At 43.6% G+C, this 19385-nt stretch overlaps 1 protein-coding gene and 1 non-coding gene across 6 annotated transcripts in view; both read left to right on the plus strand.

Moving 5' to 3' along the window:
• The window catches only part of ZFAND3 (zinc finger AN1-type containing 3), a 361587-nt gene extending 344740 nt beyond the window's left edge, over nt 1-16847 (plus strand). For all 5 annotated transcript variants that reach the window (XM_056818160.1, XM_056818159.1, XM_056818158.1 and 2 more), the window contains one exon: nt 14331-16847. In XM_056818160.1, coding sequence (XP_056674138.1) covers nt 14331-14485 — 155 coding nt within the window. In that variant the 3' untranslated portion in view covers nt 14486-16847. The remainder of the gene's footprint in view (nt 1-14330) is intronic.
• On the plus strand, nt 14272-14330 carry MIR7279 (microRNA mir-7279). Its single transcript, NR_127474.1, has one exon. It is a non-coding gene; the product is annotated as a microRNA mir-7279 (primary transcript).
• Nucleotides 16848-19385: the final 2538 nt, after the last annotated feature.

Raw genomic sequence — 19385 nt, forward strand, 5'->3', positions numbered from 1 at the left:
AATTTCTGTCCCACAAATCTGTAGGACAAAAATGCACTAATGTTGCACTTACACATTATAAGCCAGGACTATAGAAAGTTGCCATACTACAAGAGAGAGAAAAAAGGACTCAACTTTTGTGTAAAAGGGAAGTGTCATTCCCTGCTCTGATCTCTCATCATTTCTCAGGGATAGGGGAGCCAAAACAGCCAATTGTTAGGCACTTTGATAGAAAGTATTTCACAGAGTGTAGTACAAGGAGTCCTGCATCTTGGCATATGTCAAGTGCCGCAACCTCAAATCTCACACTAAGTTCAAGTCCTTTCGTATAGGAGTAGAAGTTCATCAGTCCCACCTGGATTGTTTTGGTTTTTTTGGGGGGGGACTTATGTTCTTTTTTGACACTATTCAGGTTAAGTCTGTGCTTCTATGGCACTGTATAGATAAAGTCTGTGCTCCCTTTTTTTCCCCCATTTCCTAGAATCAGACACAAACATTAATCACAGTCTCATAACATTTATCAATAAATAGCAGGTTTCCATGCAAGTGGACGTGGACGTCTTAGCTTATTCTATTGGAAAAATAAAAAATAGTTAAAATAAAATCTTCTCAATACTGGTGACATGTGCTTCAAATGTAAAAAATGATAGAAAAATCAAATAATGTATGGCACATGTAGGAAGAAAAAATGTTAGAAATGTGTATATTTCACAATTACAGAGGTAAAGTATAGAGGCTACTTTTCCCAAAAAATAAGATTCATTTCCTCTATAACTTTCCATGATATGTAGTGTGAATGCAAACGGGGTAGATAAAGCAGTAATACATTCAAGAAGATAAAAAATAAAACAAGTTACAAAAGGCACAAAATGTTACAAAAGGTACATCAGGTCAATATAGGCCACTAATACAGATTTTCTTTTTCTTTTGTGGTAGTATATGTGTTGTCCTACAAGGGCAATTTGTTCAAGTATAAGGATCAACCAAATTAAGTGCAACAAAATATTATAGATCAAGCAATAGGGAAGTCATCACAATCAAGTCAAATACAATCAGTACAAGCAATTATTCATTATCAACAGAATATACTAATTTTACATGACTACAATGAATCCATGGGTCCCTCTCCCCAATTTTAATGTCTGTTGGTGTAGTCAATAGAATTTGGAATGGTCAGTCATAAGCAGGTTCAGTCAACACAATACATTTGAAATTCTTTATGTACACACTATCACCTAGGTTTAACTCTTGAAGCAAGATGTCTATGGGGCCTGCCTGAACAGCAAGCAGCTCCAGAGTTGTGGAGTTCTCACAATTTCATTTGTAATTGTCTAATATATATATACCACGCCCCCTTACACCACACAGGGTAGGGAGGAAGAGTGCTCCCTTGGGCTGCTGGGCAGTGAGGAATGTCCTCAGGCACATAGAGAGGGTGAGGGGAAAAGCTCCACCCTGAGTCCCTCTGACTTTCTAGTAACAAACTGGTGGGTGATTGCAGGCGAGCTCAAGGAGAGGGCTCTGCATGCCTTTTTTTGGCATCTGGTGCCATAGGCTTACCATCACCAATCTAGGTTATAAACTGCTTATTGTTCTTATGGTTGCAGGTATCCTTCCCTCATAACCTGCCATGGATGACAGACAGTATGACCAAGCATGACTTCCCCACATGAATATTTTGTTCCTACCTTAGACTTCAATATTGGCACATATTATATTGCATTTGAGAATTCTCAAACAGGGCGCTGTGCTTTGCATTTGACAGCAGTCAGTAAATTCCCTAGCCTGAAAGATCACTGGTGGGGTTAGGAATTGCCTCAGGGTGGCTTGTTCCTAGCAGGAATGAGACCAAATAGATTTGTTATCTATAGGGTACATAGGAGAAAACAAGTATTAAGAAAAAATTTAAAGAAATGTGCATGGGCAAGTGTTGGAGTGATGTTTAGGATTTAGAGCTAGAAGATGCAATTAACCCCCTTTGTTATGTAAATTGGCATGGGAGAACAGAATCAAGATCCAAAAAGATCTTGACAGGTTGAACATTGTAGTTAATCAAATATCTTAAAGGATAAGGATAAATGTTTGATCCTCTACTTTGGCTTAAAAAAAAGAAAGCAGTTCTAGAAGTTCATGAATCTGAAATAGTTTTAGTGACCAGTCTCATTTCCTGCCCACTAAAGGACTTTTCGTGCATGTTGTCACCCCTGTTAGGATGGGAGCTTCTAGAGGGCAGGGAACTATGTCTTCAATTGTCTCTTTCCTTTTACACAGGGTTCAGATGTGAGTAATAAATGTGCTTTCTTGAGGTTAGGGGATTCTCTTTCCCCTCACCACCCCAACTCCCCCTTCCCCCATCCATGCCTAATACTTATGAATTTGATCAAGTCTCCTAGGAACTACCTCTCCCCACCCCAGTCTTTACTGCATTAGCAGTTCCCCCAAATACGAAGCAGTAATCAAATCTTAGGCAGGTAAACTTGTGTGCCTTCAGTCTGGGGACTCCCCAATATATGTCAACTTCATTCCACCAAATAAAACTTGATTTAAAAAAAATTTGTCCTTCCCTCTGCTGCTTCAGTGAAATTCAGCTGCAGCTTGGAAATCTGTCAATCTGGATTGGGGAAGGAAGCATTTCAATAGGCCCAGGGATTTCTTCAGGCCCTTGTCCTACCACTGGAAGTGAAAAGCTAGGAACATCCGGGAGAAAAGGATTCTCAAGTAGCTTTCTGGAATATTGTATTCAAAATAAATTGTATGAATACCTTTCTGCCTACTCTAAAATTTCAGTCAAAAACTCAAAGTAAGCTTGATATTGATAGATTACACCAAAACTTTATTTGTTTTGCACCTTACCTTCATCCTGTCTCTAACAGCTTCCAGCTTTACTCTCTCCAGGAAAATAGACACAAGACACTTTGAAACACAAGCAATACGTGATTAAACTTGGAAACACAAATCCTCTGGCTCTGTCTGAGAGGCTTACAGAATTCCAAACCTTACCTGTTAAGGAGCCCCCACAGTATCTGAGAAGCCATTTTTCTGCCCTTCTTAGAAAACTTCCCCTTTCCCCTGAAACTACACTTTCTGTGCTGCCTCATGTCTTCTCCAAATTATTTGAATCAGTCAGGTTTCCCTAAAAATGTGTGTTTTGTGATCAGGACTCTTTTGCCACCTTTCTTTTGATCATATATTTACACAATCATCAAGATAGGTGTTTATGGTTCTGGCTAGCAAGTTGTGAAACCTATATACCCACAGCATGTTCACAAAAATGAAGTTCTTCATTTCTAGTTCAGAAAAGGTTTCCCAGGGTAAGGAAATAAGAAAAGAAAGGTTAGGAGGGAAGAGGAGTACCCTAGGCAGAAAGAGGGCTAAAGGACAAGAAAGAAAACGAAGGGGAAGTAGATATGTCTGGGTAAGAGCAAGGGAAAGGGAACGGGAACATGAGAGCTAAAATGTCCCTGCCCTGACACCACCACAATGTGTAGGTCCTGCATCTAATGGGTAAATTGGTAGAGAAGAGTCCTGTGTTAATTTTAAGATAATAACAATATTAGAGCTGGAAAAGAACTTTGAGAATAATTAGTGGTGGCCTTGGTGATGTCATCTGGAATACCCCTTAGGGATAGTCTAGTTCAATATCTTCATTTCACAGAGGAGCCTATGAAAGCCAGAGAGGTGCCCACAGTCTCACAGCAAGTTAGAGGCCAAACTTGACCCAGACCCTGAATCTCCTGATTCCCAGAATCATGCTCTTCCCACTGTACCATGTTGCTTCTCCAACACCCCATGTTTGACGGAAAATAAAAATGAGGTACTAAAAGATTTGGTCACTTGTCCAAGGTCCCACAGCCAGGCAAAGGCCAAGTCGAGACCCAGATTTGATAACTTGCCATCTTTCCAGTATATCACACTGCCTCTTGTTTGAAGGTGATGGGCAGAGAAAGAAAAGAAATAACCATCTTCACCCAGTTGCTCCTTTCCACCAAACTCCCATTAATTAGCATGCTGAGCAAGCACTACATAGAGGTGATAGCTTTCTTCTTTTTGTCTCCAGGCCACAAAAATTTTAATTTGGCATTTGCACTTTAGTAGTACCCTACCCCCAACTCCCATGGCTCTTAGTCATTTTGTGACTTGGGCAAGAATGGTTTTTTGATGTGAAGGCGCCTTAGTGATGATTTGACCTGCCATAGAAATCCCGGATGAAATACTTGCCCAGAATACAGCCATACCACTGTACCTGCACCCCTTTCTCCCCCAGCCCCCAATAACCCAAGGCAGCCTCAACCATGCTCTAGGTGAAAAAGAATGTTCTTCCATTCAGTCAGAGCTTTGTTGGTAGTTTTTTAGAATGCTTTTGCTTGGTTGGAAAAGATAGTCTCTTAAAGGGCAATGAAATGCTAAAAGTAAAGTCAAACAAATCTGAGGAAAGTGCTGAAAGAATAAGGTCAGCAGAATTGAAGAGCACATCTGTCAGTGTAGCCAGCCTCCTAGAGCTAGCTTGGGTGCTGAGGAGGAGGGAGGCCACACTTGTGGAAGCCTCAGCATATGGGCTGGCTTGGGGACCAGCCCAGCAGCCACACTGTTGAGCACCTTCTAGCTTTACTCCAGCAAAAGCTGTTCCTGGCACCAAAGGGTTAATGCTTTCCTCCTCCTCCTCCTCAGCCACTGGAATGGAATGAACAAAAGAGCAAATTATTATTCCTGTGGCAGAAATTGCCTGGAGCCAGTTTCTCTTGGTTTTTAAATATAGGTTCATCTCTAGATAAAACAACTTTGCATAATGTGACTATTGTGGGTCTCTTCTTCCTTTTTAGTTGGAAAAGGGTTAAAGGGTTGTCTCTAAGCAGGCACAATTGTGGTTTTAGCTACCCAGCAGTGAAGAGCAGCAAGTCTGGTAGAGACCAAGGACCAGGGGAATGTCCTTGGGTGAAGTGCTTGAGGAGATGTTGCTGGGTCTGGAACAGTGGCCCCCATGGAGGAGAGGGAAGGAGTAATTATAGCACTGTCTAGAAAGAGAACAGTAAAGGAATGTCAGTAGTAGTGGCACATGGTTATATACTTTTAAAGTGACATGTGTACAAAATGTGTTTGGAGCTTCATTAAGCTGGACTGTAGCACAACTTTATGTCCTTCTACTGCTGTCTGCTTTCTCAGAACTGAGTGATGGTAAATGCCAAGGGAATGCACCAGATCACAGCGGAATCCTTAAAGCTGGAGTTTAAGAGCATTTCACAAGCTCCTCATATCTCTGTCATGTATCACATTGCTTCTTATGCTACCATTTATCTCTTGTCTAACTGGCATTTTAATTGATTTGGGAAAAAACAGCTGATTGCCTGTTTTAGAATCAACTCAGTGTGATTTAGTGGTTTTATTAAAAAGTTGGATTGTATAATAGCTTTTTCTAAAATGCAAATTGTCCTTCCTGCTTGGGGGGGGTGTAGTGGGGGGGGACATCACTTGATTCTCAATGAGCAGTCTCAAACCACAGGGAAACCTCTGGTAGAATTTTTCTTATCAGCTAGTTATCTGCCCACCCCAGTAGGATACCATGTCAAATAGCACAAGAAGCCAGGAACCCAGTCCGGTTCTTAGAGTATAATGACTTTCTCTCTATATCATGCAAAGCCAAGGATGGAGCTGAATGTGAAGTAGACAGGCTTTATTCCCAGAGCACCTGCAGCTGCTTTGCCTGTGCCATAGGCCTGATGAAATAAAACACATTAAGATCCTTTAATACATTTCTGTGCTACAAATTCTGCCTTGAGCACTGGGTCAGCAGCTACAGTGTAATCCAGGGATTGCTGCTGGTGGGTATATAAATGGCTCCTGCTTTCCTACAAGCTTTCCTGTGACCACCTGCTGTTCCCAACATGTACTTACAAATGAGCTATGAGGTCAGTTAGCTGTCCTGAGCTATAAGGAACCTTTATTTTGCTGGAGAGATGTGATTCTTTTCTGAAATAAGTTTATTGGGTCATTCAGACATGGGCTAGATTTTTGCATTTGTGCCTTGCTTTGTGGTTTGAGCGCACGCTCTCTTCTCTCTCTTCTCTCTCTCTCTCTCTCCCCCTCCCTCCCTCCCTCCCTCCCTCCCTCTTCCCCCCACCCCCAGCCAAGGCTGGATTAATATGGTTTTCCTTTTAAAAAAAAATTGCTCCCCCTTGCTAGAGGCCTTCCCACCAGTAAACAAGAATGAGATGCTCCTGGGTAAGTAGTTCCTTTGCCCATATTCTGATATCCCAGTGAATAGATAGAGGTAAGTGAATACCAGAGCATCAGTAGCTATATCTTGCCTTAAAACAAAGGTCTATAGTTTTATTATTAAAAGGGGCTCTTTTGAGAAAGCTCCAAATGAAGTATCTGCAAAGAAACACTGTTTAATTAATTTAAACCCCAAAATGACAGGAACCATGGAGTTCTAGCAGTGCCAAACAGTGCCTTCTTACTCAAAAATAAAGCTGGCAAACAATTTTCTGCTAAGTCAAAGTTGAATAAAAAATGTCAAGAGCTCACATTAATTTTAGCTTCTATTTACTCTCCACAAGGGATTTCTGACTCCCAATTCTAGTATTGGGTGACAAAGTTTGAAGAGAAAGGGTCAGCTAAGCATTTTGTATTAAATTGCTGGTCTTCAAAAGGTTCCTGTCTTACCTGAGAGCCAACTGAACTGCCTGTCACCAAAGAATCACAATGGTATGGCAGAGAGGGTCTCCATAGCCAGGGCTCCAGCACCAAAGCAGAGATTTCAGAGCACTAGGCCACAATCATAGAATCAGCCAATACAGTCAGAGCTAAAAGAGAATTTAGGGACTATCTGGACAATAGTCTCATTCTAGAGAGGGAAACTGAGGCCAAGATAGAGGAAGCAGCTTCCTTATGTTTAGTATTAGAGCAGAGACTTGAGAGCTCAGTCTTATTGCAGGTATTTTCTAATCACACTGTGGTTCTAAGACAGATGGATGGGTGCTAGATGCAGCTCTAATGGCAGCCTGACTCTCTTAGTTCAGGATTGCTGCTAGGACTAAGAGACCCTTGAAAGTCATTAAACAGTTAACAAAAGGGGGTTTATTTTGCCCTAATACAGCAAGAATATGCAACAAGGATAGAGTGGACACTTAGTATCTCTGAACATCCCCATGATCATCAGGGCAGGATATGGAAGGACAGAGAGTCTCAGGATCTTTAGAAATCGTATCAGCTCACAGTGGTCTCAACTGCACTTGGTTAGAGAGGGACTTTTTTCTGCCTTTAAGTGACTTAGGAAGGTTTGTCAGGGAAATAGGCCAGTCAAATCCTCAGACCAATTTGCTTCTCTTTGGGGGCACTTAAATCCCTATCCCAGGAGGAAAGGAAAAAAGGATAAACTTTCATAATGGCTGTGTCTATGGATGGCGATTTGTGGGAAAGAGAAGGCCAAGGGCATCCTCTTTTCTGTCTTTGGGGAAAGTTTAGCACCCATGCTCATTATGCTTTCACTCTAGCAACTTTCTCCTGAAGATACAAGGGATTCCTATCTTCCAGAGGAGTTTTGTTCCTTCCCATTCTTTTTTCTGACCTGCTCTTAGTTCTTGCTAGCCAACTAAAATTAGTCTGGTAGATGACAAGAAGCATGGAAGGACAGGAACAAGAGGGTGTGACCCAACTTCCCTCATTTTATACCCATCCTTGTAGATTTTTTTTAACCCTGTCACCTGTTTCATAGCTCATACCAAGTAGAGCATATACAATCTTTCCTTTTGCACTTTTTTTGTGACCACTGAATCAAAATAGAATGTTGCAGGGTTTTTTCAGACTAAGGAAGCAAGAAATATTGTTATAGTTTTTATAGTACACAAGGTGCTAGCTGTTGGGTTATCTTCTGCTAATGACTGCATTTTTGAGGATTATTTCCAAGTGTGTGCCAACAAAGAAGAAAACATTCTTCAATACGTACTTCCCTTTGTCATTGGAAGGAAGATTTTGCTATGGAAAGGATCATCCAAATGTTAAGTGTTTCAAATCTTTGCCTTAAAAATTATAGGATGGGGGCAACTGGGTAGCTCAGTGGATTGAGAGCCAGGCCTAGAGATGGGAGGTTCTAAGTTCAAATATGACCTCAGACACTTCCTAGCTGTGTGATCCTGGGCAAGTCCCTTGACCCCCATTGCCTAGCCCTTACTAATCTTCTGCCTTGGAACCAATACATACTATTGATTCCAAGATGGTAGACAAGGATTAAAAAAAAAAACACTGTAGGTCAGGTTAGATTTTGTGTTCATACCAAATGAACATTTTTATGATTGCTTCAAGTCAAACAGTTATTGGTCTTGGAAAAATGAGCCACAGTGTAATTCTTCTACACTCATTTAATTTTAGAGCAGCTTGGAGTATTATTCCCAGGTACTGGTTTAGTGCTTCTCCAGACTCTGTTAAATCCAAGGAGGAAGCAAGGGTTCATTTAGGATAATGAGTCACATTTGGATAGGGTTGATTCCACTATGCATGACAATATTTTCACTCTTCATATCCCTATTCTTTTTTGCTTCCCTCCTTCAGAAGCATCTTCCCTTAAATGTGGAATCTAATATAGGAATTTCTGTCCTCCCCTCTTAGTGGTTTGAACAGAACCCTAGTTCTCATTTTCTTCTCTAACATGGGATTCTTTTTTATACTTCCTTTATGTATAAAAGCTTCCTTTGACCTCTCTTAAATCTAAGATTCTTAACCATATGTGCTTAGCTAGGTCATAGCCCATACCAAATGAAGTAGACACATTCTTTCCTTTTATAAATCCACTTCTTGAACTGGCCAATCTTTGGAAGCTTAACAGAGGAATTGTTTTGAGATGCCTTGTATCTGTGGCAACTCCTCCTCAACAATTGCTTTGTTTGCCTATTTGTTCCCTACTGGGCCCCATTTGGATGTTCTGCCCTTGCTCTGAAGGCCTTTTGAATATTGGTCCCTAAAATGTCAATTCACAAAGATATGGTGTGCCTTTGGCCCTAGATACCATCTTTTAGCTACATTTGAACATTTCACTTTTATGCCAAAAACTCTCAAAATCACTCTTAAAATAGAAACAAAAGAGAGTATCCAGATATTTCTTGAGCTTTGTCATGCAGTTTCACCCAAAATAGATCATAGGTGCTGTTCAACCTAAAACATGATGCTTCTTTTTTTTCCTGGGACTTCTGGATCAGGATCTTTTTAAAGTCTTTTTGTCCAAAAACCATTCTTGAGTGTGTTGGGCTGGCTGCTGCAGGTGTAGGCTGTGAAGCAGAAATCGGACAGGACAGCCATGGTAACAGCAATCTCATGAAGTTAGACCTCATTTTATAAGCGGATGGAAATCAGGGTTTCTGAACCAGCACTTTCAATTTCTCTTTAAGTCTTAAGTCTTGGGCATTTTTCCTTCGCTGTTTAACTTAATGTTGATTCTTAACTTTTTGGGAACTGGGACATGCTGTCAGCACCACAGCATTCCCCTTCTCCCACCCCAGAAAAGTGTTGTAAGCCAGTTTGGTATATGAACAAGAGCACTAGATCCTTCCTGTCTTTGGATTTTAGAATGCTTTTTACTATTTAAGTTAATGACATGCTGCCCTCCCACCTACTTTTCATTGTCATTTCTGTAAGCCAACATGATGTAGGAAAAATCACTAGATTAAAACTTAAATTCTAGTCCTCAGTTTGCTAATAACTTGGCCTATGACCTTAGTCAAATCTCCCCCTTTTCTGGCCCGCATTTTTCTCATCTGTAAAATAAAGTGGATCTCTAAGGTCTCTTCTAACAAGTCTTCGACTATTCTAAGTGAAAATGAACTTAAGTTTATTTGTATTTGAGAAAATGTTTTGGATTCTTGGACATTCTCTTCTTCTCCCCCCGCCCCATTCCCCCTCTCCCCAAAAAAAGCCAACCTACCATAAATCTAGGAATAGCCTAAATGAACTAATTCTGGTATTGCTTTGAGTTTCCTCCCTGTTCAGGCTTCTTCGTTCTGTCTGTCTGTAATAGCTAAGGTCCCTGGCCCTGACAGCTTTTAGTAATCAGTGGCATTAGAAGGAGCATGTAAGCTGCCTAGCAAGAGATTAAGGCAGCAGAAAATACTCCCCCTCTATGGATTTTAGAATGGCTTTTATCATTTTAAGTTAATAACCTGCTGCCCTCCCACCAACTTGAACCATCTTTCTTTTCATCGTTATCTTGACCTCCAGAGTGCCATATGAGGAGAATTGAAGTTCATAACACTTCCCATGGTTTTGAAATCAGATCTTTGGACAGTGGAAAAAATACTAAAGGCTTAGATCTCACTAATCATCCTTGACTCCAACCTTGGCAAATAGTATGTGATCTGAGACAGGTTCTGTAGTACCCATCTAATGTGGAAACGTATTTAGCTAATGACTGTCTTCATACACACTCAACATTTGGGAAAAGTTCCAGGATGTAACTTCCTTTCAGTGAATGATCATGACAGAAGAGGGAATTAAGCTTAATTTGTGCCATCTAATAACCTCAGTGCAGTAACTTGGGAAATTAACCTTCTAAAACTTCTCTGGGACTTTTTCCTAGTGAATGGCAATGCATTTATTTTTAATTGTCACCAATTTAGCTCCCACAATCTTAAGTGTTGTTTTTGCTACTTTTATAAATCAGACCCCAAAGTGTGAAAGAGGAGTGATTTGAGGGGATTATGGTCTTTGGGCACAGAACATCCTGGGTATGTCACAATCCAGGGGCCACTGTCACCAGAGACTGTAGGTAGTGGGGGAAGGGAGGAGCACCCCAGGTGTTGTGGTCATTGCTTTGATAGAGGAGGGAGGGGCAACTCCTTATTAAAGAGCCAATTAAGGTAGCCAGCCTTCTTTCCTCCTATCTACTTTTCTGGTGTGGGAAACCAGCAACCAGTACTCACCACTCCCTTGAGATTAGTTCCAGGAAAGGAAAGTGAGGTTTGGGGAAAAAAGGGGGGTGAAGAATTAGGCCAGGGAGGATAAAACCTGGCACCTTCTCCCTCCCTTGCCCACCGCTGACTAATGAGGTATTAAACCCAGCCAGGAGCCAAGCTTAATTCCCATTGTAATCTATTTCCTGCTGTTCTTATTAACCTAGCACAATTCATCAAAGGAGGAGAGGGACTCTGGGACCTTCTTGCCTCAATTCTCCTGCTATCCTAAAGAAGGGAGAGAAAAGGAGAAGGGAACAGGTGCACTTTTCCCCATCCTTCTGATGCTTGAAGCACAAAAAACTTCTCCATCAGCTAGTGACAAAAATATGAACCATCAGCACCTCCCAATTTGAGTCTTCCCTCCTCTGAACCTCCCCTCCCCCCATAGGCTGTCAACCTGTAGTTTTATGCAGCAAACGATGAATTTACTTGTTAGATGGAGTGTGCATAGTGAGGCTGTCAGGTTCCACTTTGGAATCCGTTAGGACAAAGACAACTGCTATCCAATATCTTCAGTAATGAACTTATCAGTAAATATACCACATAAACTCATTCATCTTAATTTTGCTTTGAGACCAAGCGGGAACTCAAGTTTCTCCAGAGACAAAAAGTTCATCTTTCTTTTCCCCCTAAAACCAATCCCAGGTTAGAGTCAGACATCTTACCCTCCTCTCTTAAAACATTAAATTAATAATGTTTTATGGCAAAACTGATGTCTAGACTTAGCACTGACCACTCTTTGTGCTTGATCTCTCTCTCTCACACACACACACACACACACACACACACACACACACACACACACACACACATATTTAATCCATGTCTGAGAAATTGAAGTGGTTGGCAAAGACAGGACAGGTCACGATATATCCCTGGTTTGGGGGAATAACCCTCATGCTACTTAATACTTTATTCCCCTTCACATGTAGAACACGTGTTTTTGAAGGGTTTTTTTGGAATGTTAACATTTGTTTGACAAGTCAGATGTGGCTTCATAGAACTTGTTACCTAATGAAGGTGAATAGCCACCTACTTGGATTATACTCAGTTGAAGGGGAAAAAATGACTTCTAACTGGGCAGCTCATGGAAAACTTTACAGAAGGAATAGCATTTGTTTATGTTGGAAACAATTTGTACAGAGGCAGGAGCTCTTTGGTGGGGGAGTTGGGGGGGAACGGTGTAGGAGGTTGCGTTAGGACCAGAAGAGATATAGTTTTCCTTTGTGGCCAGAGTCTCCAATTCATGAGCTCAAAAAAAGTATGAGAGGCGGCTATTCAAATAGGGTGGAATGCTATAAATGCCAGGCTGAGTGGTTTTAGGCTTTATTGGATGATAGAAGAGTCTCTGAAGGATTTTGAAGAGGGAATTAATGTGATCAGAATACTCTGATGACAACAATTTGGCTTAATTCTATTGCTCAATTCTGCCCTGTTTCTCCCTACCCCTACTTATTACAGAAGCAATAGTGTCATCTAGTTCAACCCAAACCTGAGAAAAATCTCTCTACAACACAGCTAATAAGGGGTCATCTTGCCTCTGCTTGAAGACTGCCTGTGACACACTATTCTACTTCCGGGGCAGCTCTGATTGTTGAGAAAGGTTTTTGTGTTTGTTTTTCTAACATCAGACTCACACACTTTTTTGCCATCCATAGTCCCCTCCTCTCCTTGACCCACATACATACTCAAACTCTCATTAAGAAAAGTGTCTTACAAATAAACTATTAAGAATTTATTAAGCACTTACTACGTGCTGAATACTTTGCCAAGTGCTGGAGGTGCAAATTCAGGCAAGATAACACAACCTCAAGGAGCTTACATTTTAATGGGGAAGGACTACACAAAGGCAGTAAGGGTTGGGAGTGAGTATTGACTAGATGATTTGGAAATGCCTGGGAAAATGGGAGTCCAGGTGATTTTAGAGACAAATTTTTGAAATTGATGGCTGCAGGTGGGACAAAACATGTTTGGTCTAGAACTTTTTTTACAGTTCCTCATAATAATTTCCTTATGTCCCTCAAAAGACCTTGATTGAGAACACTGCCAATTTAATTGGAGTGGGAGATGGGAATAGAATGTGAGGACAAGCTCCTTTTGAAACGCTTCCTCAGCTAAGGTTTCCTGCCCACAGAGGAAAGAATGGAGGAAAGAATCTGGACAAAATTGTCTCCATTGCTGCCCAGAGAAAGAAGTAGAGTCAAAGATCTTTATCTTCTTTTATCTTTTGACTGTCTTTAGTATGGATTGATTTAATGTTCAAGGTACTCACCTTTCTCTGGAAGGTGTCATCTTTAACTTTTTCAGTTGACTGCTTTTCTAAAATCCCACCAATCCCTTTCTGTTGTGCCAAACCAAACCCTACCTTTTCCTTTTCCTTCTTCTTCCCATAACAAATACTCTGTATGACCACCCTCCTCCAGGGTCTGATCCTCTCCTGGTTCCCATGGGAATAATTATTTAGAGTCTAATTGGGGCAAGTAGGTGGTACAGTAGATAAAATTGCTAGAGCTAGTCAGGAAGAGGACTCTACCTCCATTCACATCTGGTCTCAGATACTACCTATGTGACCCTAGGCAAGTCACTTAACCTTGTTTGCCTCCATTTTCTCATCTCTGAAATGAGCTGGAGAAGGAAATGGCAAGTAGTCACTCCAAGACCTCTCCAAAAAATCCTAAATAGGGTCATGAAGAGTCAGACAAGACTCAAAAATGACTGAACAATAACAGCCGTGTCTACTTAGGATGGATCCCCCAGGGAACATGCCTACTTTCTTTTGCAGGGTGCCATTTAATTGGATGATGGAAGCCTAGCCCCTTGGGAATGGTTCTCCCCTCTGTATTTCTTTGTAATACCTTTTCTAGCACTTCAAAATAATCCCTTTTCTTATGAAGCCACTTACTCAGTTGTAGTTTTATCACTCCCAACATCCCTTAAGCCTTTGCTTTGTGGGAGGCAAATGAGTAATTATATAGATATATTTTGTTCCCTCCACTCTCTTGCTTTTTAGAGATGACATACCCTGAGGAAGATGGCATCTCTTATGGTAGATGCTACACAGCTTTCCTATATCAGAGCTAGGTTGACCATGGGGAGAGAGGGCCACTGAGGTCCAGTGCTTGTGCATCTCACTGCAATAGCACCTTGTGCCCCTCCACCTTCACCTGGTTGGGTGCAGGCCCTCTTCTCCTGGCTTTGATCTGAGCAGGTTGGTCCTCTGAATCTGGTATTGAGAAGGTGGAAAGCATTTGAATCTGAAAGGAGAGGAGGCAGATTGCACAATACAATAATTTCAGAACATGTCTATGCCATGTGGGCCCCATCTCCCTCACCCTCATCCCTGACTCTCAGAACCTCAGCTGGGCTTTGGTGTTGGAGTCATTAATGACATGTCTCTAACTCTTCCCTCTGCAGGTTATGTGTTTTGTATGTTACATCGCCTCCCTGAGCAGCACGACTGCACGTTTGACCACATGGGCCGCGGCCGAGAGGAAGCCATCCTGAAAATGGTGAAACTGGACCGGAAAGTGGGGAGATCCTGCCAGCGCATTGGGGAGGGCTGCTCCTGAGTGCGAAGCTCGGCAGCCAAACCCTGTTCTTAGTTCACTAATGTTAGCCTTATTTAGGACAGAGTCAGCCAGACACCTTGTACTGGGCACGTTTCAGACTACAGCCAATCCGTTTCCTTTCTTTAGCCAGCCGTCCTGGTACTGTAGTTTAGGGGTTGATGGTGGTTGAAATTGATTTCTGGCTGGTTACGAAGGTGCCTGCTAGCCACTGTATAAAATTAAAACATGAAGAATATTTTTTTTTGAGCATGGCTAGTGGATTTAAAACAAAACAAGCAGATGTCATTGCTGGAGTCAAAACTTACAAAAAGCCTTAAGCTGAAAATGGTCCAGACGGAGACTTAAAGTAAATAGAGGAGTAGAAGCTGGTGTTTAAAAACAGTTCCTGAGACGCACATGGCCTTGCCAGAAACTCTGTGTTTAATGTACAGCCTTTTCACCTCTTTACTTATCCTTAATCCCAGCTCCTAGAAGCCAGAGCTCCCAGTCAGCCCCTGTGCCGGGGCTACCAAGGTTGCCCAAGAGGCTAGAGGCATCCAGGGGAACTCCTAGGTGGCTGTAAAGGTGGGGGCAGAGGGGAGGAGGGTGAAAATTTCTATACCAGACTTACCTTGGAAAATCTGTCTTATTCACTTGGAGAAGAAAAAAAGAGAGAGCCTTGCTCTGAACCCTAGCGCCACCCTAAACCAGGCCATGAGATACATTTTTCTCCCCAGGATCTATAGACTCTATATTGGGCTTGTGTGGCCTACTTGGGTCAGTACTGGCCAGGGAAACTGAAACCTGGTTGACTCTTATTTGCCATTTGCTGGGTGCGGGTATATGATCATTGATTTAAATAAGGCTAAATCCCAGCAGCACAGCAGCCATGGGGATGACCGGATTCTTCAGGCAATTCTCTGTAGCTAGACTTCACTGTTGGTGGTAAGGGGCAGGGAGGGCAGAGGGGAGGGCGGGGAACACATTTCATAGCAGACAAAAGTCAGGAACAGTATTGGGGAACAACCAGGGTGCAGCAGCTGCTGGCAGAGTTTGTCTCTTCACCTTCAAAGTGTTACCAGGGTAGTCACATAGGCTCATTTGTTTCTGTGCAGCCCCATAGGATAAGGGAAAATCTGTTAAGTGCAGTAGAAGAATATGACACGTATTACTGGAATCAGGAAGGCTTGGCTCTTGGAACTGTTCTAGGCCAGGGACAGTCTGAGCACACCCACTGAATTGCAAAGGGGTCCCAGCACAAATCCTAACATGGGCCCAGGGGTGTTCCATGCTTATAGGCCCAGGCCTGGGTGATTTTGGACTGGATGGACTAGGAAGGGAAACAGAGGAGAGACAATTGGCTTGTTTTTCCCTCCGTTGCAAAGGAATTATCAACCAGGTACTGTAGCAGAAATGTGGATGGGCCAGGAAGGGGGATGGGGGTGGGAGGAGGAGGAGGAGGACAAGGACTGGGAATGAATGAGTGAAGGGAGAGATTAGGATCACCTGGAATTTGAACTATTGGGCCAGAGTGAGATGATACAACTTTAAAACTCTTTTAGTCATGTGGAAAATAAGGGTCTCCTTAAAGGGGGTCTCCCCCCACAAGTTTTAAAAAGAAGAGAGGCCAAATGATGTGTTTGCAGATCAACTACACACAAAGACCTGGGAATTAGACATTTCTTAATCTAAAATATGTGGGGAAATAGGAAATGATGCTCTTTTCCCCTCTTCCTTTCCCTCCCACCCTACCCCCCAAAAAAACTCACTAAAAAATTCTTCAGCCTTAATATTTTTCATAATAATGATCTCAGCTTCTCATTGTAGTGGGGAGAGGCCTGGCTGATTTGGTCCTCACACCTGCCACTGTTCTAAAATAGCCTCAGCACACACTGTCTGTCCATACGGTTATGGCAGCATCCCTTGTCTCTTGCTTGGGATACCCAACTGAGCTCTCCATCTTCTCACAAGACCCTCCATTCACTGCCCTTTTCCTGTGCACACTTGGCCATTCTTAGGCCCTGCTGGCTTAGAGGTGGCATGGGGGAGATGCCACCTTGGCGAGCAGGCCCTGGTACATTATGGACAATGGTCATTCTATTGACAGTCAAGGTTGGGGCCGGGGGAGGAGGTAGGGCTTGTTCCTCGAAGTATCTGTTCTGTGAAGTTTGTTTGATGTAAGGAAAGCTTAAATTCTTGTAACTTTAAAAGGAAACAAACTCTTTATTTAACCCTTTTGTGTTCTAGATTTACTTACACACGTAGCCTAGAACTCCGTTTTAGTTAAACATTGTGAAATTAAAATAATCTTGTAACTTTATTCCTTTTTCTTCCTCCTGCTGAAAAAAAAATACCCATTAAACCAATCAGATTAAAGTTTGAATTCCTCTCTATTTCACCAAGTCTCTGGTTGGGTCCCAGCCTGCCAGGGGCCACCTGGGGAACTGCAAAGCACAGAACCCATACCAAGGCAAAGGCTTTTTGTTCTCATAGAGCTTTTTATCCCCCAGATGGTCAATTCAAAATCTCCATTGTAGGTATGTCTGGGCCTAAATTTTCTGTAGGGTCTTCTGGTCCTGGTAAATCAAGTCTTACCAGTAACTGCACAGTTAACGAGCTCTTACATTCTGTGCCTGATGCCTGAAAGCTCATTATTCACAGGCTCCAGAACATGAAGCCTAGAGAGGTGCTCTCGGCCACCTGTCTGTCTCCTCTCTAGTTCTGGTCCCAAGTTGGGTACCCCAAAGAGATCCTCTCTTTTTTATACTTAGTTGACATTGTCATTAAACCTGGAAATTTGAAAACATGGAGACTTGTTAGAATTGGAGACATTTCATTTCCCACCAGTTCTTCTAGGGCCAAGAAGCAGTGATTTCACAGAAACCTGTGCCCGGCCTTCCCAGCTGGGGGGGGGGGGGGGGGGGGGGAGTTGGGTCAGAAGACAAAGCAGAAAATGCCCAACAAGTTTTCTTAGACCCGTCCGTGACCTCTCAGTGCCCTGCCCCCAGGGGAGGAAGGGCCCAGGAGGGGGCTCTGGGTGCTGCAGTTCAGGACCCAGGCGTTTCCTTGACCATCCATTAGCCTCTTGCTCTTAATGCCATCCCACAGCCTGAGGGTCTGAAGGGCCCCAAAAGGCTTCATTTTTATTTAGGCTCTGGCTCTTCAGGACTTCAGGTAGTGGGAGGAGCAGACCCAGACTAGGTGGTGAAGGAGTCAGCTGCCAAAGCTGGGGGAGGGGGGGACCTCAGCCGGTCATTTCCTATTATCCTTCAACTAAATCTCAGGATTGAGACCTGCGTCTGAGCCAAAACCAACTTGGGTAATGACAGAGACAAGTCATACCCCGTGCACCCATCCTACCCCCCAAAAAAACACCTAATCTTTTCTGCCCTACTTCTCCCAAGGGCTCCAGCTGGCTCATCTGCAGGCCTCGGGGGCAGTCTCCCCCTGTGGCCTATCTCCATCAAAAGGATTCAGTCTGCTGGATCCCTGGGCCAGGCAACTGGGTTTTGTCTCAGAACAAATGGCAGTCAGCACCAGGGCCTCCAGAGCCTTGAATGACAGCTAAGTTGTGAAGACCCCAGCTTATCCTGCCAGGTCTATCCAGATAGCTGGATACAAATGGCCCCTTAGCCCTGGGATAGATACCATCCAGAGGGGCTTCCCCCAGTCTCAAAATGGCAGCTCCAGGATAGGCCAGCTCTTTTTCATCAGAATAGTTCCATTTTCATTTCCTTGTGATGTTCTTGAGGCCAGGAGAATGGTGAAGGCGGCAGGACTGTCTCCCTTTTTAAATTTGTATCCTAAGTGCTAGGCAAAGCGCTTTGCACATAGTAAGGGCTTAATAAATGCTTTTTACTCCTTCAGTCAGTTGCTATGCCTTACTCACTATTGTAGCCCAGTGGTTAGTGTTGGAGAGGGCAGTCACATATGGGTGTATCAGGGACCCACCTCCAGCCCAGGGAAAAGGTCACTGGGGCTTTTGTGCCCCCCCCCCCACACCCATTGAGATTTTTACAGAGCATTCTCACCCCCTTGGGAGGGGTGGGGAGCCAGGCTGGTGTAGTGGTGATCAATTCCCTTCTTATCCATGAAACAAGGGGGTTCCAGGAGCCTGAGACTCTCCCCTACTCAAAAATAGCTCCTCCACCCCCCTCTAGGTTTTTGTGTCACAGCTCTCCAGATTCTCCCTCAGCCCGTCATTGGTTCTCTAGGTGGGGAAAAGTGCTAGAATGTAGAGAACTGGATTTCCACTTCTGACACTGGAGGCGGGACATCCGGCAGGGACAGCCCCTCCCTCACAGCTCATTGCTAGGGTCAGATGTGAAGCACTTTGCAAACCCCAAATACTGTCCTGGTCATCTTTGCCTCTCCTGAAGGGTGATCTCTTCTCCTAGGGGATCCGTTTTCTCTATGCACACGACCCCCATCCCGGCACAGTTTCTCTCGCGAGCTCTAGTCTTGCATCCACCCTCCTTCCCACCCAAAGCCCCACAGGCCTCTCAACTCCAAAACCGAAGCCCCTCCCTGGGCCCAGCCAGCCCCTAACCCCGCCCACACTCAGGTCTGCAGCCACCTCTTCTGCTCCTTCATGCCACTCATCAGACCAGTTGCCAAATCTCGCCCTTTCTACCTCCCAATGTCACCCCATCAGTACTCCCCCCGTTCAGGCCCTCGTCACCTCCTGGGCCCCCACCTTTGCCTTCTCAGTGGCCTGGCCACCTCTGCTCCAGCCTGCCACACAGCCACCAAATGGATCTTCTCAAAGCACAGGCCTGACTGCTTCACCCTCTGTTCAGGGAGTGTCTGGGCTCCCTGTGGCCTCCAGGGAAAAGAGCCAAGGGGGCCCCTGGCCAGCCCGCTCACGCTTACCCCTCACCCTTCCCCCCTCCCCTGCGCTCCATCTTGTCCCTGCTGCCCC

Source organism: Monodelphis domestica, chromosome 2, assembly GCF_027887165.1.
Source record: "Monodelphis domestica isolate mMonDom1 chromosome 2, mMonDom1.pri, whole genome shotgun sequence".
NCBI classification, from domain to species: Eukaryota; Metazoa; Chordata; class Mammalia; order Didelphimorphia; family Didelphidae; genus Monodelphis; species Monodelphis domestica.